This window comes from Colossoma macropomum, unplaced genomic scaffold (genome assembly GCF_904425465.1).
Source record: "Colossoma macropomum unplaced genomic scaffold, Colossoma_macropomum, whole genome shotgun sequence".
Lineage (NCBI taxonomy): Eukaryota > Metazoa > Chordata > Actinopteri > Characiformes > Serrasalmidae > Colossoma > Colossoma macropomum.
The window spans coordinates 25,338,851-25,357,225 of record NW_023494800.1 but is presented as its reverse complement, the minus strand read 5'-3'; the positions used below and the strand labels follow the sequence as shown (position 1 = coordinate 25,357,225).

The following is an 18,375-nucleotide window of genomic DNA, read 5'->3' as shown; positions in this document are numbered from 1 at the left end:
TACAGTATGTACAGGAAAGCCTTGCAGACAGAACGTCTGCATCTTCACAGTAAAAATTAGGGACAAAAGTGCACACAAAGGCAGTACGACTGGCAGAGCAAGAGTCTGGCTAGCCATATTAGCCAACACAGAAGAGAGCAGCTAACAAGCTAGAGCCAGAACCATGAAAAACACCATACGAAGCAACAAAACAAGGGAGTTTCAAAGCAATGCCAAGTTGAAGATGTACTGTAATACGCTTAGTTACCTCGGGCTAGTCTAGCAACAATAACATCACTGGCAGTATTACACTAAGAGATCAGCAGTGACAAACTTATGCTAATATCTTTCAAAGGCTTGGTCAGAAATTGAATTATCCATGTATTACAGTAAATGTCAACACAGCATCACTCCCCCTGCACTCAGTCAACCCATTCGTTTCGTTCATAAAAGTACAGAGCTAGAGTACTGTAAATATTCCCCAGCACTTTTTGTGTGCATTTGTTAGACAGTAAAGTTATAGAGCTGTTTACAAGATTTCAACAGACTACAGTTTCCAAGTACCCTATTTAAACTGGATTCACAATATCTACAAAATATCACAACTTTTATTTATTTATTTATTTATTTTTTTACTTGGCCTTAGATCTGAATATAGTTTTAATTGGTCTATTCATTGCACTACATTGCTCTACCCATTGTTGATTTTGTACATTTGCACTGATGCTATAGAGGCTATATCTTATACTGTATAAAACGTATATCATGTATGATCTTGTTTATGTGATTAGCATAAATAGATGTTTATATTCCTATATAAATATACTCCTCAGATATGATATTTCATTTATGATTTACACTATTTGTGTCAACAAACAATACCAAGATCATTTGAACTAACCCTACCAAAGCCCATGAGAGACAGTAGGGAACCTACAGACTCCAAAGAAAGCTATTTGGAGGATCACTATGACATACAAAGACTTTAGGCCTCATACTAAAATATGACACTATAGCGTAACTGAAGGTGACGGACAATAATGAAGAGATTGTCATGCATTACTCTACTATTAATACAGCACGTGAGGCGTATATGGACGACGCTCGTCTTCCTTTCGCATTCCATACAACCTAAAAAAATATCTTTCAATCGTCCAATTAAATTCTCTCATGTGTTAATGACAAGTGAACAGATTTGAAGCTATCGATCAATAGCTGGCATAATGAGGTTCATGGAAACAATGAAATGGTCAAGTTAATGTTTTTTTGCTTAATATAGCTTGCTGTCACATACGTTCATACGTTACGCAACTTTTTTTTTATTCATCTAAAAAAATGTCTTCATTTAAAATTCACATGTAAACCTGGCACTTTCTAAGTATTGAACACAAAAAGTTCATTATGGTTTGGCACATTTCCTTATTAACATTAACATTTAGTGAAATTAACATTAATGTATAGTAAAACTGAAATAGTCACAGTAGTTACTGGGAAACTACAGACATTATGCAAAACCTAATCACATACATCACGTTAAACCCAATTTCTAGTTGCGGTACAGTTTGGCCCTTTATGATGACATTGCACAGTAATCTGCCTTTTGTCGTAATACTTCTAGGTTGTGTCTAATGTTTCGTGAAACAGTTAAGCAATGTTGTGATTTGTCATTGCAAAAGTAAAATCAACAATATGCCACAAAATACATGTACACAATACAAGGTGAATTCATGCAGAGTTGAAAGTAGCAGCAAAACAAAACGTAAACACAAACACTAATCACAAATGTGTAATTAACTGAAAATATCTAATGTTATATTTAAATTAAAATAAACAATCTGAACTTCACTGTGAAGCAATGGCATTAGTTTACTGTATATTTGGTACTGGTCCAAACCTGAAAAAAAAAAAAAAAAACAAAACAATAAAAAATCACTACGCAAGTGCATCACAGCATACTGCTATCATTTGCATGATGCGCCTTGTGTTTTTCTGACTTTAAACATACGCCACAGGTGGTGACTAAAATAGGCATGTAAAGTAGGCTGGCACAGTGCCTTACACTGAGTTGCCTGCATTAAATCAACTTGCACAGAAACGCTCTCAGCAGAGTTTACGACGAGCCTACTGGATTTCATTTAACGTGGACTGTTTTTTTTTGTTTCTTTTTTTTTTCCTGGGAAAGGGTAAGCTTGAAGACGATGTCAATGTGTGACAAACGATTCATCTCAACAGGAAAGGGATTGAGAAAGGCACACAGTTTCTTTACCTTTAAGCCTACTTGGGCTGTTAAAACAATAAGAGTCACCGGACTGGAAAACACAGAGACAGAACCCACAGGGACGAGAAAGCAATTCTAGATGATATTGCTCTAGGTCAGCTGAGTCTCCAAGAGCAGACACTGACGATTATTAATGATGCACCTACGGACATTGCTGCTGGCTGCTGAAGGCTACAGGCATTCGCCATGGCAACTGACGACCGATGATGGCTCAGAGTTTTCTGTCTGATGATGTACAGTGTGTGGTAAGAGCGTGCAGCCTACTAGATGGCTTTGTGATCATCCTGAATGGAGTGGCACCAAGCAAACTGTTCATATTCCACCATCACTCTCAGTGACGAATAATGACATGGCTTACTCAGACTTTAGCATACAACAATCCTCCTATAAACAACAAATCTAAAAGTTTCTATGGGCCGCTGATATCTACATGAGGGTATAAAACCAAAGTAAACCAACAAGATCACAAGTATAATAAATAAATAAAAGCAAACTGAACGCGGTAGCATTGTATGGCTACTCCAGACTTGACTGGCAGTTCTTTTATTTTTTGTCGTTTCTGTGGTCGGTTTCGTCTGTCTCAGGTTCATTTCTGGCCGTTGGACCTTGTAATGGATGGCTTCCTGTTGACGTAAGTGGCCCAGTAGGCCAGGTTGAAGATGAAGAAGAGCACTGGGAAGATGATGCGTGAGATCTTGTCCACTTTGCTGACACGATTGTATGACTTCTTTGCTCCTTCCACGATGTACTCGCCATCCATCCTGGAAAGGCGCACTTCTCGCACCGGCTGGGGCTGAGCAGGAGTTTGGGTGGTGGCACTCTTGGCGATGGTCGTCAGCCCGGGGTCTTTTCCCACGCTCATCGGGTACGTAGTTCCCACAATGTTGAAAGTGTTGTTGGCCTTTTTGGAGAAGGCGGTTGAATCACGTGTCTGCGGCAGAAGGAAATCAATGGTAACAAATGAGTGGGACTGTTATGAATGAGGAATAACACAAATCTGCTTTGTAAGCTCTTAACAGTTTTACAGCAACTGCAAAAATAAAGTTCAATATTTCCTAGAGGACAAGTGAATCACAATTCATCTCACTAATGGTACATTTCATCAGCTCTGCTTTTTACTTACTGGACAGAAAGTGCTCGAAAATAATATAAATACAAGACAATATTAAAATAAAGTACTCAATCTAAATTTATGAGAGTGGTAAACATGAGAAAAATGGCTTCATTTTAATGGGCAAAACACAAGAGAAAAATGATATACTGATTTACAGAAACATTTATCTTCACAGCGAGTTTGCTTTTGCCGGTAAAAAACCATAAAACATTAGAATGAATGTAAAACATTAATGCAGTAAAAATGTAACAAGAATTTCTCATTTTCAAAAAAGCAGCTGATATCTTGTGATCTGGTTATGAGAAGCTCTAGTATCCCCCTGTCATTGCATAGATCTGTTAACTTCCATCAGTAGCACACCTGATTGAATTTAATAAGGACTAATTGAGCCAAAGTATCACACCCAGGCTGAAACTCAAACCTTCCCACATAGTGCCCAATATAAGTTATGAAATCCTGGCTTCTACACCCACACAGTGCACTATTGGTCTAGTATGGAATTGTGTACATGTGGCTGAATCCCAAATGGATATTTGTTAGACATATTACGCACTTCAGTGCATGTATGCACTACATGTCAATATGCATTTTGTGATATTATTATACTTATTGAAAAATCATGTATTTCATTATATTTTATGTTGTCTGACATTTTATAAAAGCAATAAGTAAGGATGTACGTTACAGTAATTTTATCAAGGGATTTCAGGCATTCCATTTTAGAATTTCCTAATAAAGGCCTTAATCCGTGATAAAATCACTGTAATGTGCGGAGTCTCATAATTGTATAAAAATTATTTGTAATTATTCTGATAAAACCATTATGCTGAACAAATAAACACTTCCTGTTCAGATAAATGTCTTTTTAAATATAATTTTCTGAGGTGCCTAAAACGTTTGCACAGTACTACATATATATATACCACATAAACTCTTATTAACTTCCCTACTTTAATAATTATTTAATAATTTGTTTTCATTTTGCTTTTCCTTTTGTCCTGGCTCTTTCTCATATATCTTTCCTTCACATGGCCTGACTCACGGCTAATCTCTCCTCAATCTCTGCCAACATTTTTTTCTAAAGTGCACTTGCTGCCTAACCTGCTTTATCTAACACTTTTAAGTCCCATAAGCAACAAACGGCTTGGCACTCCAATCAGGCGAATACCTTAGTACTCTCACGACTGCAGGCTGATAACACAGCCTCTTTACAGTATGGCCTGTCTGACAAAGCGTTCTGACTCATTGGCTGAGGCTCTGCCGGGAAACGCTTTCCCATCGAGATTGGAGTCTCCCTTGGAGCCAAGACAAAAGGCCAGGGTTTGTTCGTCTCCGCTCCAGTAAGTGGCAAATTGCATTGAGCCTTCTTCCCTCCCTCCAACAAAATATACATATATCAAAGCGAGCCAAAGAGGTTCCTGAGGGCAGCATGGAGACTCATTACATGTGAGCAGGTCAAAAGTTTACACGCAGTGAGAAAGAGAGAGAGACAGAGAGAGAGGACGACCACCACAAGCTAAAAGAGACTGTGGTTCACATGCAGTTGGAGGGCTTGTTATTTTCCAGTGCTATGATATATCTGCTTCAGTCCTCTGTGGTGCGATAGGGCAGATGAGCTGGCTAAGAGTCATGGGAGGCAAGAGCATGAGCTGGTGGCCACAGTGCACCAAATGAGTGCACGTCTGCAGTCTCGACGATGAGCAACATAAGCCTGGGAATGAGGACACGATCTGAGACTCAGACACAAATACAAGTAGGCCAGGGAAATCCCTAGCGTTCGGTCTGTAGTAAGGGCGTAACAATACGCTCACGATTCAATTCTCAATACTGGGTTCAAGATTTCATATTCTCACAATATTTTGAACAAAATGTGATTAAAGTAAAATTATGGCTGTGTCAATATCACTGCTCACTTACTAAGGAGACTGGAGTAACACTTTACTGAAGGGCAGCATTCATGAGACAACAGGCCTAAACCCATACAGACATTTACAAAGACTTATTCCAACAAACGTATGTTGTCATAACACCTGCTCAGGTTAAATGACATCAAAATAGAAAAGCCTTCATGTCAACTGAAATAAGCCTTTATAAAAGTGTACGTAAGTTTATGTCAGTTTAGGTCAGTCATGAAAGGCTTTTGGCATCATGTAGCCTTACGAATGCTGCCCTTCAGTAAAGTGTTACAGAGACTAAAGCTGGGAGTGTGACGTACGATGTTGAATTTGCTGGTGTGGGTTAAGATGATGATGTTCAAACAACACAACTGACATCTACATTATCCGTTCACAAATGTGCTCTTCTGCAGGTGTTGCTCAGTAGTTGGATATGCTTTACAGAACACTGGCAAAACCTCCATTTGACCTAATGAAAAATTGTGCTGAATAACTCAGTATTTTCTCAGTATTTTTTAAAAATTCACTTATTTAAATGAGGTTACAAAAGTTCAGTTAGTCAACAATTAGATTAATAACTGATCATCACATTGATTTATCAGTCTACTCAGGCTTTAGCAGGAACTTGTGTGCTGATTTTAAAATAGTTAACAAATGAATGCACTGATGGTGTTTCTTTTAAAGAAAAAACAATTTAGTGGGTATTAAAAAAGTATACTCATAATTTAAAAGCTAACTGTATTCTGAGTACTACCTCCACAAAATGTGACTAGGACTGAATCCAGATACTTAATTTCTGTATTCTGAATATGTATGCAGAATTCTTGTACTTGTTACATCTCAACTCAGTTAAGCATGAGCAGCTCAATTGCATTACGTTATAATTAGTACAGATAATAATACTAATCTCCATTGTACATTTTTGCATTGTAATATATTGTGCTGCAATGTATTGTTACAACCTTAGTCTGAAGTCTAGCTCTGTGTGAGAAGGATTTCACCTGTCAAGATGCCCATCCTCTTGCCACGAAAAAACATTTGTTAGGCAATATCAAGCGGCTGTCAAAACCAAAAGAACAACCTACCTGGATGACAAGGCAGGAAGCAGCACATTCCAGTAAATAAGCAGGCCTTCCTTACAACAGGACAATGGGGAACAAAAACATATCAGTAGGAGATATGATAGGCTGACAGGACCAGGGCAGGATGCCTACAGGGCATTGCAAGGCAGCTGCAATAGGTAATGGATTTCATCCATCCAAAGTGTGCAGGGTGAAGGAGGGGTTGAGAAGTTGGTCACGATGTGTAAACTGAACAGGCGGCAGAATAATGGACAATATGAAAAATGGATGAAGTTATATTTACTGTAAAAGAGTAAACAGGCGACATTGGCCATGATTTAATATGCAGAAGAACTCTGCATCTGAAGGCAGTAACTTGTGATGACAAAGTAGGTTACTAAATCTAGGTGCGCTGTCATTTATGTGCGCAAAAATGAATCTGGTGTGTGTGTGTGTGTACTTGTGCAACTATTTGATCCTTATGCCTCTATTATCTGTAGTGAATGCTGACACGGTGCCCTGAAGAGATTCTTAGCTCCGCATTGTGCTCCTGACATAAAAAAAGCAAGCAGCTGACGAGAAAAATAACAAATCCGCAAAACAATGCTACAAGGCCCCAGAATTCATTTGGGCAGATTGAAAGAAGTAGTAATGACTCCAGCACAAAAGAGCACTTGGAAAGAAAGTGCTGAGCTCAACTTTCTCTTGAATTGAAAGGGGCGGGGGTGGGGGGGGGGGGGGGGCATTCTAGTGCTTTGCCCCGTTATCTAATGCTGATATCTGTGGAGAAAAAGCTTACAGCCCCCCGTTCTTCCATCACAGGGCATCGATCCCTCCCGCACCGGCAACCAGCCTGGGTCTCTAAATCACACTGTGAGCTTATGTCAGCATTAGGGAGGGATCACTGCAACAAGCTCCACGTGACCTGGCCCATTTGGATTAGGCTTCTTTTGAATCAGGTATTGGCAACATGAGCTCCCCAACCAGACCAGCTTGTGAAAATACTCTGGTAAGGATTTGTACATGTCAGATGCAGCAAATGCTGGTCTCACATTTCGACTGCAGATTCTTTTTTACAATGCTTTGGGAAAAGGCCAGACCATCTGAATTAGATTTAATCCGTCTTCGCTGTAGAATGTCGACGGAACTACATCAGAAGTTAAAGAATGGACAAAGCTCACAGTAAGTCTAAGCTGACAATGATGTGGTTTTGATGTCTACTGCAGCACAAAAAGGAAGTGACTACAGCAGTACTGAACAATATTAAGTTCAGAAAACAATACTATTTTGAAATATATTCAGCAAGTTGATATTTTGTTCTTTAGTTAATTAATTCAAACTGTGACAAACCTGAGCCACTTCAAATTTGATGTGCTACAATAATATATCTGCATCATAGAAGGCATTGCTTCAACTTTTCAAAGAGACTTTGGTACAGCCTTGATTTCTTTATAGTCAATTCTGTGAACGCTCCTTCCAAGTGAGGGAATGAAGAAAGTATCCTTGCCCTCTTGACCTCGTCTCTCAACATATCCTCATGTCAGTGTCAATACTAGGCAGTAAATTGGCATTTGAAATGTAATTAGTGTGCTGAAAAAGTTTGTTGACTCAAGCCTATGACACAATGTTGGGCAAATTAAAAATGAATTAGAAACTGCCTCAGGGTCTGCAGTTTGTCTTGTCTGAAGTATAATATAACCAGTTCTACATGCCTGACTGCAGAGTTATGGGCTGTGTTCCCTTCAGCGGAAAACAAAAACAGAAAACAAAATATGACAAAATTCAACCGACAAGATTTTACTGCTGTTCTATTAGAGTTAATTTAAGAGATCTGTCTGGAAACCTTTTGAAATAATCTGATGGCAGACTACTTGATCATAGAAATAAGAAAGTGAACCATTAATAATATCTACCATTTCAGAAAGGACAGATGCTGGCAGTCGGCATATGCAGGTACTAAAACTTCTGTAATGGGCTACTGACTATGTGAATCAATTCAGCAACGTTTGCCAAAAGGGTTCATTGAGTTTTAGCACAGGGGACAGCTCTGCCAACATGGCGGGGAAGCCAAGCTCATTAAAACAAAGTTACAACAGTTAAACAGGTATATTATGAGCTTGGTTAACGGTTTAATTACATGTGTGATGGGCCGATTAGCTGTTAATCGCTAATTTGAAATATGTGCTTGTTTATGAGTTACATTTTAAAAACGCTTTCTACCAAAACACTGCAGGTGTAATAGGCTGAGAGGGTATGTTACTGGACTGTCACACTCCATCAATCACAATAAGAATCGCTTTGGTGGAAAATAACAGAACTGCTCAGTGACTCAAAGATTAAAGTTTTGTGTCCAGTTTCTTGCCCAAAGCTTTTACAGTAAATGCAATGTATAGGTTTCTCTGTCCGCAAGGGGAATAAATCACCCACTTTACATGGATATTTAAACTGCTATGTTAGACCCTGAGTGTGTGTGGAGGTGTTATTCTGCAGGGCATGGTGGCTATGCTGACAGCTACAGAGGATGTGTAATGCCACTGGGACCAGAATGCAGTGCAGCCCCATTACGGCCCAGTGTGTAACGCACTAACTGTCAGGCAGCATGAATTAAACATGTTCTAAATCCCTCATCAAGGTAAATGCTGCCTTTCTCCAGCGCTAATGCTCTGCTCAGCTCTCCCTTTGTCTCACACACTCTGACATACACATGCAAAGACCTACACATGCTGAAAATAGGTTAAAAATTAGCATAGATGCAAGAATTAAAATGAGCTCTTCCCTTGTGATAATGCGTCTCTATTTCCTATTTCCTATTCTCAACTCCTCAACACTGCAAACACAAAATGGAAATCTTCCGCTTCTGGTATGCAAGGTTAATCATAAACTAGTGCACCTGCTCTCCCCTTTCCACCCTGTTGTTTGTTGTGTTTCTAGTCAAAATGGCCATTAACTATGTTATGCTTTTTTCAGGTAATATTTTGGAGGTGATTAGATATAAGACAATCTACCTGCATAAGGAAAGCAAAGGAAAATAAGCAAACAAGAGTCTCCAAAAATGGAGTTCAAAAATCTTTGGAAGAAAATAACACAGTATCGCTGCTGTCAGAACAAAACCTTGCATCTTCAAACTAAGAACTTTACAGGAGAAGGTAAAAACATACTTCACTTTTAATGTAGTTTAATGGAACCAGACTTTTTCCTAAGTAATTTGGGACCATTTCTTTTGGCTCATTCATAATGAAATGTACAAACAATGTAAAGGGCATCAGGCATTTTCCAATTGTGGCAAAAACTGGAAAACGAAGATGGAGATACAAGGTTTTTTCCAACAGCAGCGATATGTAAGCTGCTGAGGCAATGAAAGAGTCTTTGGACCATGTCTACAACCATTAGTCAGGCATGGATCAGTGCATGTCTGGGGATGTATAACTGCTTCTGGAGCAAGTGATCTGGTTTTCATTAAAGGCATCATGAACGCTCATAAGTACAAACAAATGTCAATACATCAATGTAATACCCTCTGGAAAACCTGTAATTGGAAAGAAACTTCATTTTAAAGCAAGATAACAATCATAAGCACATTGCTGAGAAGATGCTGGTGTTCACAGAAGAACAATGAATTAGCTACCCCAGAGTCAACACCATTGAAGGTGTTGGGATTACTTGGATCGTGAGTAGCCTGCAAATACAGCCAACTTCTAAGACTGAGCTTTGGAGGTGTTTACAAGAAGTACAGGAAAATATCCCTGCAAACTGAAAGCAAGTATCTAGAATAGAATGGAAGCTCTAATATAGGCTCTAATCTAAGAGCGGACACACGAAACACTGAAAAATTGGAGTCTCTGATTTTTATCTAAAAAAAAAAGGTGTCAGAAAGAATACTATGGCGTGATCCCATAGAAGAGCCATTTTTTGGTTCCCTAAAAAGTACTCAGAAGTTAACTCCACAGTCACAGATGACCACTCTGAAATCCAAGAGATACCACATACAAACAGTCCTTACTTTCTTTGTTGTCATTAAGTGAGAGTAGCTGAGACAAGCACTGGCCAGCCTAGGTCACATAGCCAGGGTGTCCTGAGGCTGTCAAATCTGCCCACCTACAGCTCTTTGCCTGAATTTATACTGCACATTCTCTAAGGGACTAACAACTGAAACATAATTTGGTGGGTGAACTGTCAAGGACAGCAGTCTATAAGCCGTTGGAAAAAATAAAAATATTGCAGATAACATAATATCACCCTGAACGACTTTGAGATTTCTCAGGGAGTTATGGATTGCTGTTCCATCTAGAGGGCTTTTTTATTGAGAAAATAGAGAGGAAAACATTCCAAAGAGTGGCAGCTCTAAAATATTGCTCATAATACATGGTTTATTGAGAACCGCAGTCCTGTGTTTATTGAGTACTGCCTCACTTGATTCTGAAGCTGAGAGTAAGATGTCCTTGGATAGATTACTGATGCCTGTGTCTTTGAAATCAGATGGAAAACATGACTTCATTAGTATAATGTACTGGGTTATGATGCTGTAATGTCTTTATTAACCCTTAGAAGCTGAGTTATTACTAATAGTTATTATGTTTTGCTGTATTATTTAAAAGTAATTACATAATTTTAGGTTTAATTACATAGTAAGTTACAAAATGAATTACATATGCATTAAATTTACATTGTATATTGACACCTTTGAGTCTGAATATCTGTCTTTTATCTAAATGTATTGAAGTTTTTTCTTTCCGTAAAAACAAGACTGTATTCACAACAACTTTTCATCAAATTCAAATCATAATCAAACATCTAATCTTCTAATTATTAACACAAACATGACATTGAAGTAAAGAACTGGCACTTGTGACAGAATTTCTGGTATTCTGTCCTGGTGAGGACAGGCCACGGAGGACATGGTGTCCTCTGAGCCAAATCACATCAGTCTGTAACCTTGTCTGATGTTCCTAACACAAATGAGACCAGGGAGGCATCAGGCTCATCATGTAACTGATACAGAAGTCCAGTAGAACTGCAGTTAGAGGTGAGCAGAGTAACTCCAGACTGCGAGTTATGTCTGTTGTCTAATGTTTGCAGTTAGGCACCACTCACACACAGAGATAAGGAGAAGATCCACTTTGGTTGTGACGTGCCTCTTCAAGAACCACAGTCAAGAATCTACCTGATGACTGGTAGCAATTCGGTTAGTCATTACAGAGACAAACATCCTATTCTTTCTTTAGCTCTTCCCTTCCCTGCCCTCGAAACTCATTCTCTTTCTTCTTGCCTGCCTCATCTGGTCTCTTTCTTGTCACCTCTCCTCTTTTTATTTCTATCTATAGAAAATCAGTTCTGGCTTCATCTATACGCGTTCGAGCCAGGTGATTCAGTTTTCAATTTTTGCCCCTCCTCGTCATCTAGGCGCTTTCGGCTGCTCTATTTTCTCTTTACAAATAGCCGTTCCATTCTTTTCAAGCTCAAAAAGCCCAGCTAGTTAGAAAGCAGTCTCAGATGGAGTTGTGAGTGGGGGCTCACCTGTGGCACCAGAGGCCCAAGCCCTATCATCGGAGCAGTGTAGTGAAGCCTGTCTCACATATCCAATTATTGCTACATCTGCTTGCTCAGCAGAGCCTGAATGCACACAAGACAAACCAGGCACCAGGCAGAACAGGGTTTGACCAAAAAGAGGCTGGTCTTTATGATAATTCAGCAGAAAAAATCAGCGGATGGGCGGGACTTTTATGTCGGCTACAGTCATACATATTCAGCTTTCTTATCAGCTACGGTCCTGTACATGTTCAGCTTTCACATAAGCCACAGGCATGTTTATTCAGGCATGTATAGTGCCAGTCACTGCGATGGATATGTGCTGTGACAGAATATCACAACTTGACACCTCAAATAAGGTAAAACAAAGAAGTTTCAAGGTCTCTTAGGTGTATTTGGTGCATTTGCATTTTTCTATGCTCTTTTTTTTTGTATTATGTTAATGTGAAGTGCTTTGGTGAATATGGAGACACAAGGTTTCATGATGAGAGCAGATTGAAGGGTACAAGTGCCAAAACAAAGCTCAAGCTAAGTAAGCCTGTATCAAAGAAGAGCTTGGCATTCAGAAATGTTAAAAAAAAATTCACCTTTTTCTCCTCCACTGATGCATGCCTCGCAAAGAACCCACATAAAAGAGATCTCTGCCTGTATTAAAACTTTTAGCACAAATTCAGCACCTACTGAGCAATGTCTATGAGGCATTTTATGGCTTCAACACTTCGCAGAACTGGGTCCTTATGTAAGTGCCAACCTTAATTATCATTGTCCAAGTGTATCGGTGCTATCAGCTATGTGATGTGCTATCTAGAGCTTTTTGTAGTTTGTATATAAAAGAAGTTTTCATCCATTTTCAGCATTTTCTGCTGAGGCTGAAATTGCTGTTCCATCGAACGACTAATGAATAAATAAAGCGCTCCTTAACAGATTATACAAGGCTGACTACAGTAGGATGAACTGGAATATTTATATCAGCATTTTGCAGGTACAATATCCCCTCATCCTGAGAACAACATGGCTTCTTGCTAAGCTTTTTTTAGAGTGTTTCCCAGCCATTAGCTCAGAGTGCTTCATTTTTCAGAGGTTATCAGGACCAGGACAGAAAGAGGCAATAAGCAGGAGTGAGCAAAGAGAGCTGCGAGAGAATGAGGATGCGCATTGGACTCGTTGAGCAGGAGCAATCTCGCTGAAAAATGACAATGTTGACAAGCTTTTTACAAGGAAGCCCACACAGGCCAAGGAGAATTGTGTGTTGTGGCAGTGCTGAAGCCACAGTGTCCTGAGGCTGTCAAAATCTGCCCACCTACAGCTCTTTGCCTGAATAAATACTGTACATTCTCTAAGAGACTAAGCAATGAAATGTAATTCGGCAAGTGAGCTGTCAAAGGCAGCAGTCTATAATCCATTGAAAAAAGAACATACAGATAACATAAAATGATCCTGAATGACTCTGAGATTTCTCAGTGTGTTAGGGATTTCTGGTGCATCTACAGGGTATTTTAGTGAGAATAGAGACAGCACAGCATTCCAAGGGACCGTAGCTTTAAAATACTGTTCATAATACCATTGTTTAATGAGAACTGCAGGTGTTTATTGAGAACTGTCTGGGTAAGTTCTGAAGATAAAGTCCTGTAAGATGCGAGACCGTAGGATAACTGTGGATGTCCTTGGCTAGATTGCTAGTATCTGTATCTTTCCGATGGGCAGAAAATATTCTCAGTTATGATTCATATCCTGCAGAGAATAATCACACAACAAAAGACTCCCTGAGGAGAATCAGAATAAGCTTTGAGAATGCAATGTCTGAAAATCTTAGTTGACTATACATCACAGGTTGTTCTTCTTGTGACATGAGACAAAGCTGATTAGGAAAAGAAAACGTCATGACTCTGCTTACCCGCATATCCTGTCCCTCCTTCTGGCCATCCCAGGCCCAGCTGCGCTTGGTGAAGTAGTTGACCGTAGCAAACTCAATGAGTGCTGAGAATACAAAGGCATAGCACACTGCCATGAACCAGTCCATGGCTGTAGCGTAGGCCACCTTGGGTAGGGAATTCCTGGCACTGATACTTAGCGTGGTCATAGTCAGAACAGTGGTGACGCCTGGAAACAAAAGAGGGTTTACACTAGTAAAACAAATGTATAACATCTCTGAAATTGTATACTCCTCTTCTTTAAGGGTTCTTTAGTAAAAGCAATGGTTCTATTTAGAGCCATCAGTTCTATATAGGACCATTTCATTCATAAATGGTTCTTTGCATGGTGAAATGATTCTTCAGACTGATGGAGAATGTGTTGTATATGGTTCTATATACAACCTTTTTGAAAAGGGTACTATATATAACACCAAAAAGGGTTGACATCATAACAAAAGAACTCTTTTGATGCTATTTTTAAAAAAGGTTCTATATGGAATCATATACACAACACATTCTCCATCAATCTGAAATGGTTCTATATTGAATTCATGGTTATAAACTGAACTATTTGCTAAAGAACCCTTGAAGAACCATCTTTTTTACAGGAGAAGCAAAGAGAAGCAAGAAAAAAATGCAACACGATTGTATTCCATGTAATTTTACACCATCCTACTGTTCCATTCATCATGATATGTTACAGGGTTTTAATATGACAGTAATACTGCATGTTTACATATGAGATGAGCCATCACTCTTTGGCTTTTTAAACTGAAACCTAATTACCACACTTGACTGCCTAAAAACATTCAAAGTAATCATGTTAAACTCTGAAATTACTTACTTAATTTTACTTTGCATAATAGATTGCATTGTCAACTCCCTACTGACCTCTGTTGAGGTGACAGCAAGGACCAGTATGTGTGTCAGTATACTAGATATTAATGGTATCTGATTAGATGAGGGTGCTGCGTCTTCTTCAAATGACCTCTAAATCATTGCATTATGTCTTTGGGTCCTCTGTAACATAGACTGATGCCCACTGACTCAGACCATGGTGCCCATGTGCTCTGACTCAGCAATTTTGGACTTATTTCAGATGACACATCATGTGTGAGCCAGCCTTGGCAGCGTAGCGTAACCTCAGGAGTCTCCGCTGTCATGCCGATATTTGTTCTGTTGTTGTTTGGAGGTTTGGGTGCACCACTGGATGCAGCAGTACCCTTCCGCCCATATGGGACCTTGAGAAAGTAATACATGATAATCCGAGTATTGATAAAGTGCTGGTGCTGCATTGGTGCATGCCGGTCCCTCGCCATCTGTCAAGACAACTGTGATGACAGTATAGAAAGAAGGGGCTTTTTGGGGGGGGGTGAAATACCACTGCAGATATGCTACGGAAGTGTTACATAATTTTGACAGGCACTAAGAGAAAAAAGAGTAGGGGATTCAGGGGGTGCATGTCCAGTTTAGTACAGCTTTAGATTAGTGGAACTGCTTCTTAAATGTGGCTGAGCACAGATGAACTGCAAGTGTAGAGAGATTTAAAAAGCAAATTGGATGAATGCTTCTTTAGGGGATCTCAGTATCATAAGACCAGGAGATACAGAGTCTTCAGACCCTCTCATATTTTTTCACTGGACTGAGATCCACACTGACCACATTTCTTTGGCATGAGGACCCATCAGCAGACTGAGCGTCAGATGTACTTTCCAAGTCTTTCCAGGTGCAAATAATTTGCGTTCAGGCCAAAAATGCATGTATTTATGTACAAAGCTGGCATACACAACTATATGTGCAGCTTAAGCACCACATACTGTACCTCATTCATACAAGAGGGTCCAAAATCTGAAACCACTTAAAATGCTTTTGTTTTGCATTCCTTTTTGATTACAAATGATATTATCAGTATAACAATTTGAGTGAAAAGTACAATATTTAAATGTTTACATGAAATTCAGAATTTCTTAGCATTTGGAACATCTCTGTTTTGCTTCAATGACAGCAAATGCTCAAGCTCGTATGGACATTGTGCAAAAAAGCCTCTGATCAGTAGAATAAATCTACCTGAGAGTCATGTGTTTCAGTGAAAGAAGTAAGACTTAAAAATAACCTGACCTTTTTGTACAAAGGCTTTTACATTGTCAGTTTCACAAATTTGCTTTAATTTGAGTAGAACAGAGATATAGTGCCGTATTTTGAATGTCTTCTTTATTTTAATTGTCATAATTTCTCTTTGCTTTAAACTTTCCAAGATTCTAAACTTTCTGCTGTTTATTTGCAGGTTTCAATGGAATAAAAATACCTGACTTTAAGTGTGGTCTCACACTTTTGGACTTCACTGTATGTGTTTGAGGGAGGGCTGTAAACAATGTGGAAGGTTTACCTAAAAATAGGTGGAGATATTGGAAGTGTGGCTGATTGCATGTTTTGTTTGTTTAAGTTTTAAGTAAAAACCAGGAGTGAATTGGCAGCAGTGTCTCTAAGGCATACTGCTGAGAGACTTCTTTTAACAATGGCAGCAATCATAGTGGCTAGACGAGGGCACAAGCTTGAAGATGGGCTGAAAAAAATACTTGGAAGAGTTCACCTGGTGACTCCAATAGCATCAATATTGTTGTTACACAAACCCTGTGTAGACCTACATCCCTGCAGAATGTTGAGATAGCACTACCTCTTCATCACTAAACATGATTTTTCACTTTTTTCCTGGGCGTGTTCCTGTAAGCAGTTTACATGGTTAGCAACAGCCTTAGTATATTAAATGCTAATTTCAGACGCATTGCAAGCATGTGCCTTCTTACGTACACACCTCTGGCCCTATGAGCTTTGAAGACATTTTTTTTCAGAACTGTGGTCTCATAAACTGAGAGTCCTGGCATTACCCTGTGAGCAAAGTTACTGAATAAGAACTCGAGACGCTTGACCACTTGGCTCCATCGTCTATCACTTCTGAATAAAGCTCCACACTTCTCTTACGGGGTTTTGGCGACAACGTATATTTGAATTTCAATAAAAGAAGGACATAAATCAATTCTGGTGTGAACGCTTTTTTCATAGGTCATTGTGCAGTAGCTTGATGTTTTCCATTCCGAGAAAAGAGTTTCAGGAGTGAAATGAAAGAACGGTCTGGAATAGGTGCCCATTAAAGCAGATATAAGTAATCATTCCACTTGGTCTGCTACCACCTGCCTCGTTGGCAGAAGACTAAACCACAGACAGGATTGTGCTGCCTGCCAGGGAGCAGGCTTCATCCACCTTGCTGTCTCTGAAGTAAGACATCTGAATTAATGTGATGAGATCTGTCTGTTCCATGTTCATGCGCTCTTGAGATCAAACAAATATGGTACAATAGGTGAATAAATAAAACAACTTAGTTATATTGGGGGGAAACACTGCAGTGTTGAGAATATCAGGAAGGACGTTCATTATGCCTTGTCTGTTACCATAAAATCAAGCTGTAAACAATTACATTTTGTTTTACGGGTGACAAAGAGACAAAGTTCCTAAGCAAGGAACAGTGGTGAAGCTTCTCAGTAAACTTTTCATCAAGTGTTATCTCCATCAGGCAATGGGGGAGAAAAATATGGGGGACAGCAGTAAAGAATGTCACTCGAGATGCTATTGTGTCCACAAAGACAGTGGGCTATTGTTTGGGATGTGTGGCCAAATCATAAATCACACATTACACTTGGGCTGCTGAGAAAATGATAAAACAGGATTATCCACATGAAATACAGGGTTATGCTCATCAGAGGAGGATTCAAAATGCTGGCAGCCATCCAGGGCATGAGTGATTAATTAAATATCAACGTCCAAGTGGCATTTGGGAGCTGCTGCATGGGCCTATAAATGTAAGCCTGAGATTTGCTTGTTGCCTTCAAAAGGAGCAAATGAGTAGTTTCTCCTCATCAATATTTTGACAATTTCAAAGAGGCCAGGATCTGAAAAAGAGGAGGCAGGAAGAAGCAGACGTTTTTCCCCATGAGAGAGCTATCTCAGCCATCATGCGGTTGCTGTCGGGACTGACACCCAGGGAAGAGGAGGACGAAGTGTCGGGAAGGAAAAAATCCCCAGAGTTAGTGCTCAGTCGAGCCAGGTTTAAGAAATGTGATGTACACGACCTCCGGGCAGCTGAAAGAACACTCTGTTTAACACCCACCCCCCCTACCTTGCCGGCCGCTCTATTACCCACAGTGGCCAGCCTGCGGCTTGTAGTTGACACGCTGCTTCATCACGTCTGCAGACATCGGCGGCGCGAGCCCTGTGGAATACTAATAAGGTTGTGCTCTGCACCTCATTAGGACCTCCAGATTGGAGCCTAGCAGCCCATCTATACTGGCTGTTGGCTTGCTGAGGCACATCTGAAGACCTGGGGATACTCAATGATGGACTTTGCCTGGTCCTGCTATGATTAACATTTCTGCTGTAAGGATTAAGTCTGGGACTGCAAGCAGCCTTGCCATTTCCTGCTTTACTACATATACATAAAGTAGCTTATGTAATATAAATTTTTATTGCCTACCCTTACTTGCCACCATTGAACTATCACTCCTTTATTGGCCAGAGTATTGAATACATGAGCAGTTCCCCAAGGCATGTTTGTCAG

General features: G+C 39.7%; 1 protein-coding gene across 1 annotated transcript in view; it reads right to left on the bottom strand.

The window, feature by feature from the left end:
• Positions 1-2,843: 2,843 nt before the first annotated feature.
• The window catches only part of LOC118820605 (gamma-aminobutyric acid receptor subunit alpha-3-like), a 113,841-nt gene continuing 98,309 nt past the window's right edge, over positions 2,844-18,375 (bottom strand). Inside the window, exons 9-10 of the mRNA XM_036588982.1 lie at positions 13,748-13,953; positions 2,844-3,188 (exon numbers count right to left, since the gene is read on the bottom strand). Coding sequence (XP_036444875.1) covers positions 2,844-3,188; positions 13,748-13,953 — 551 coding nt within the window. The remainder of the gene's footprint in view (positions 3,189-13,747; positions 13,954-18,375) is intronic.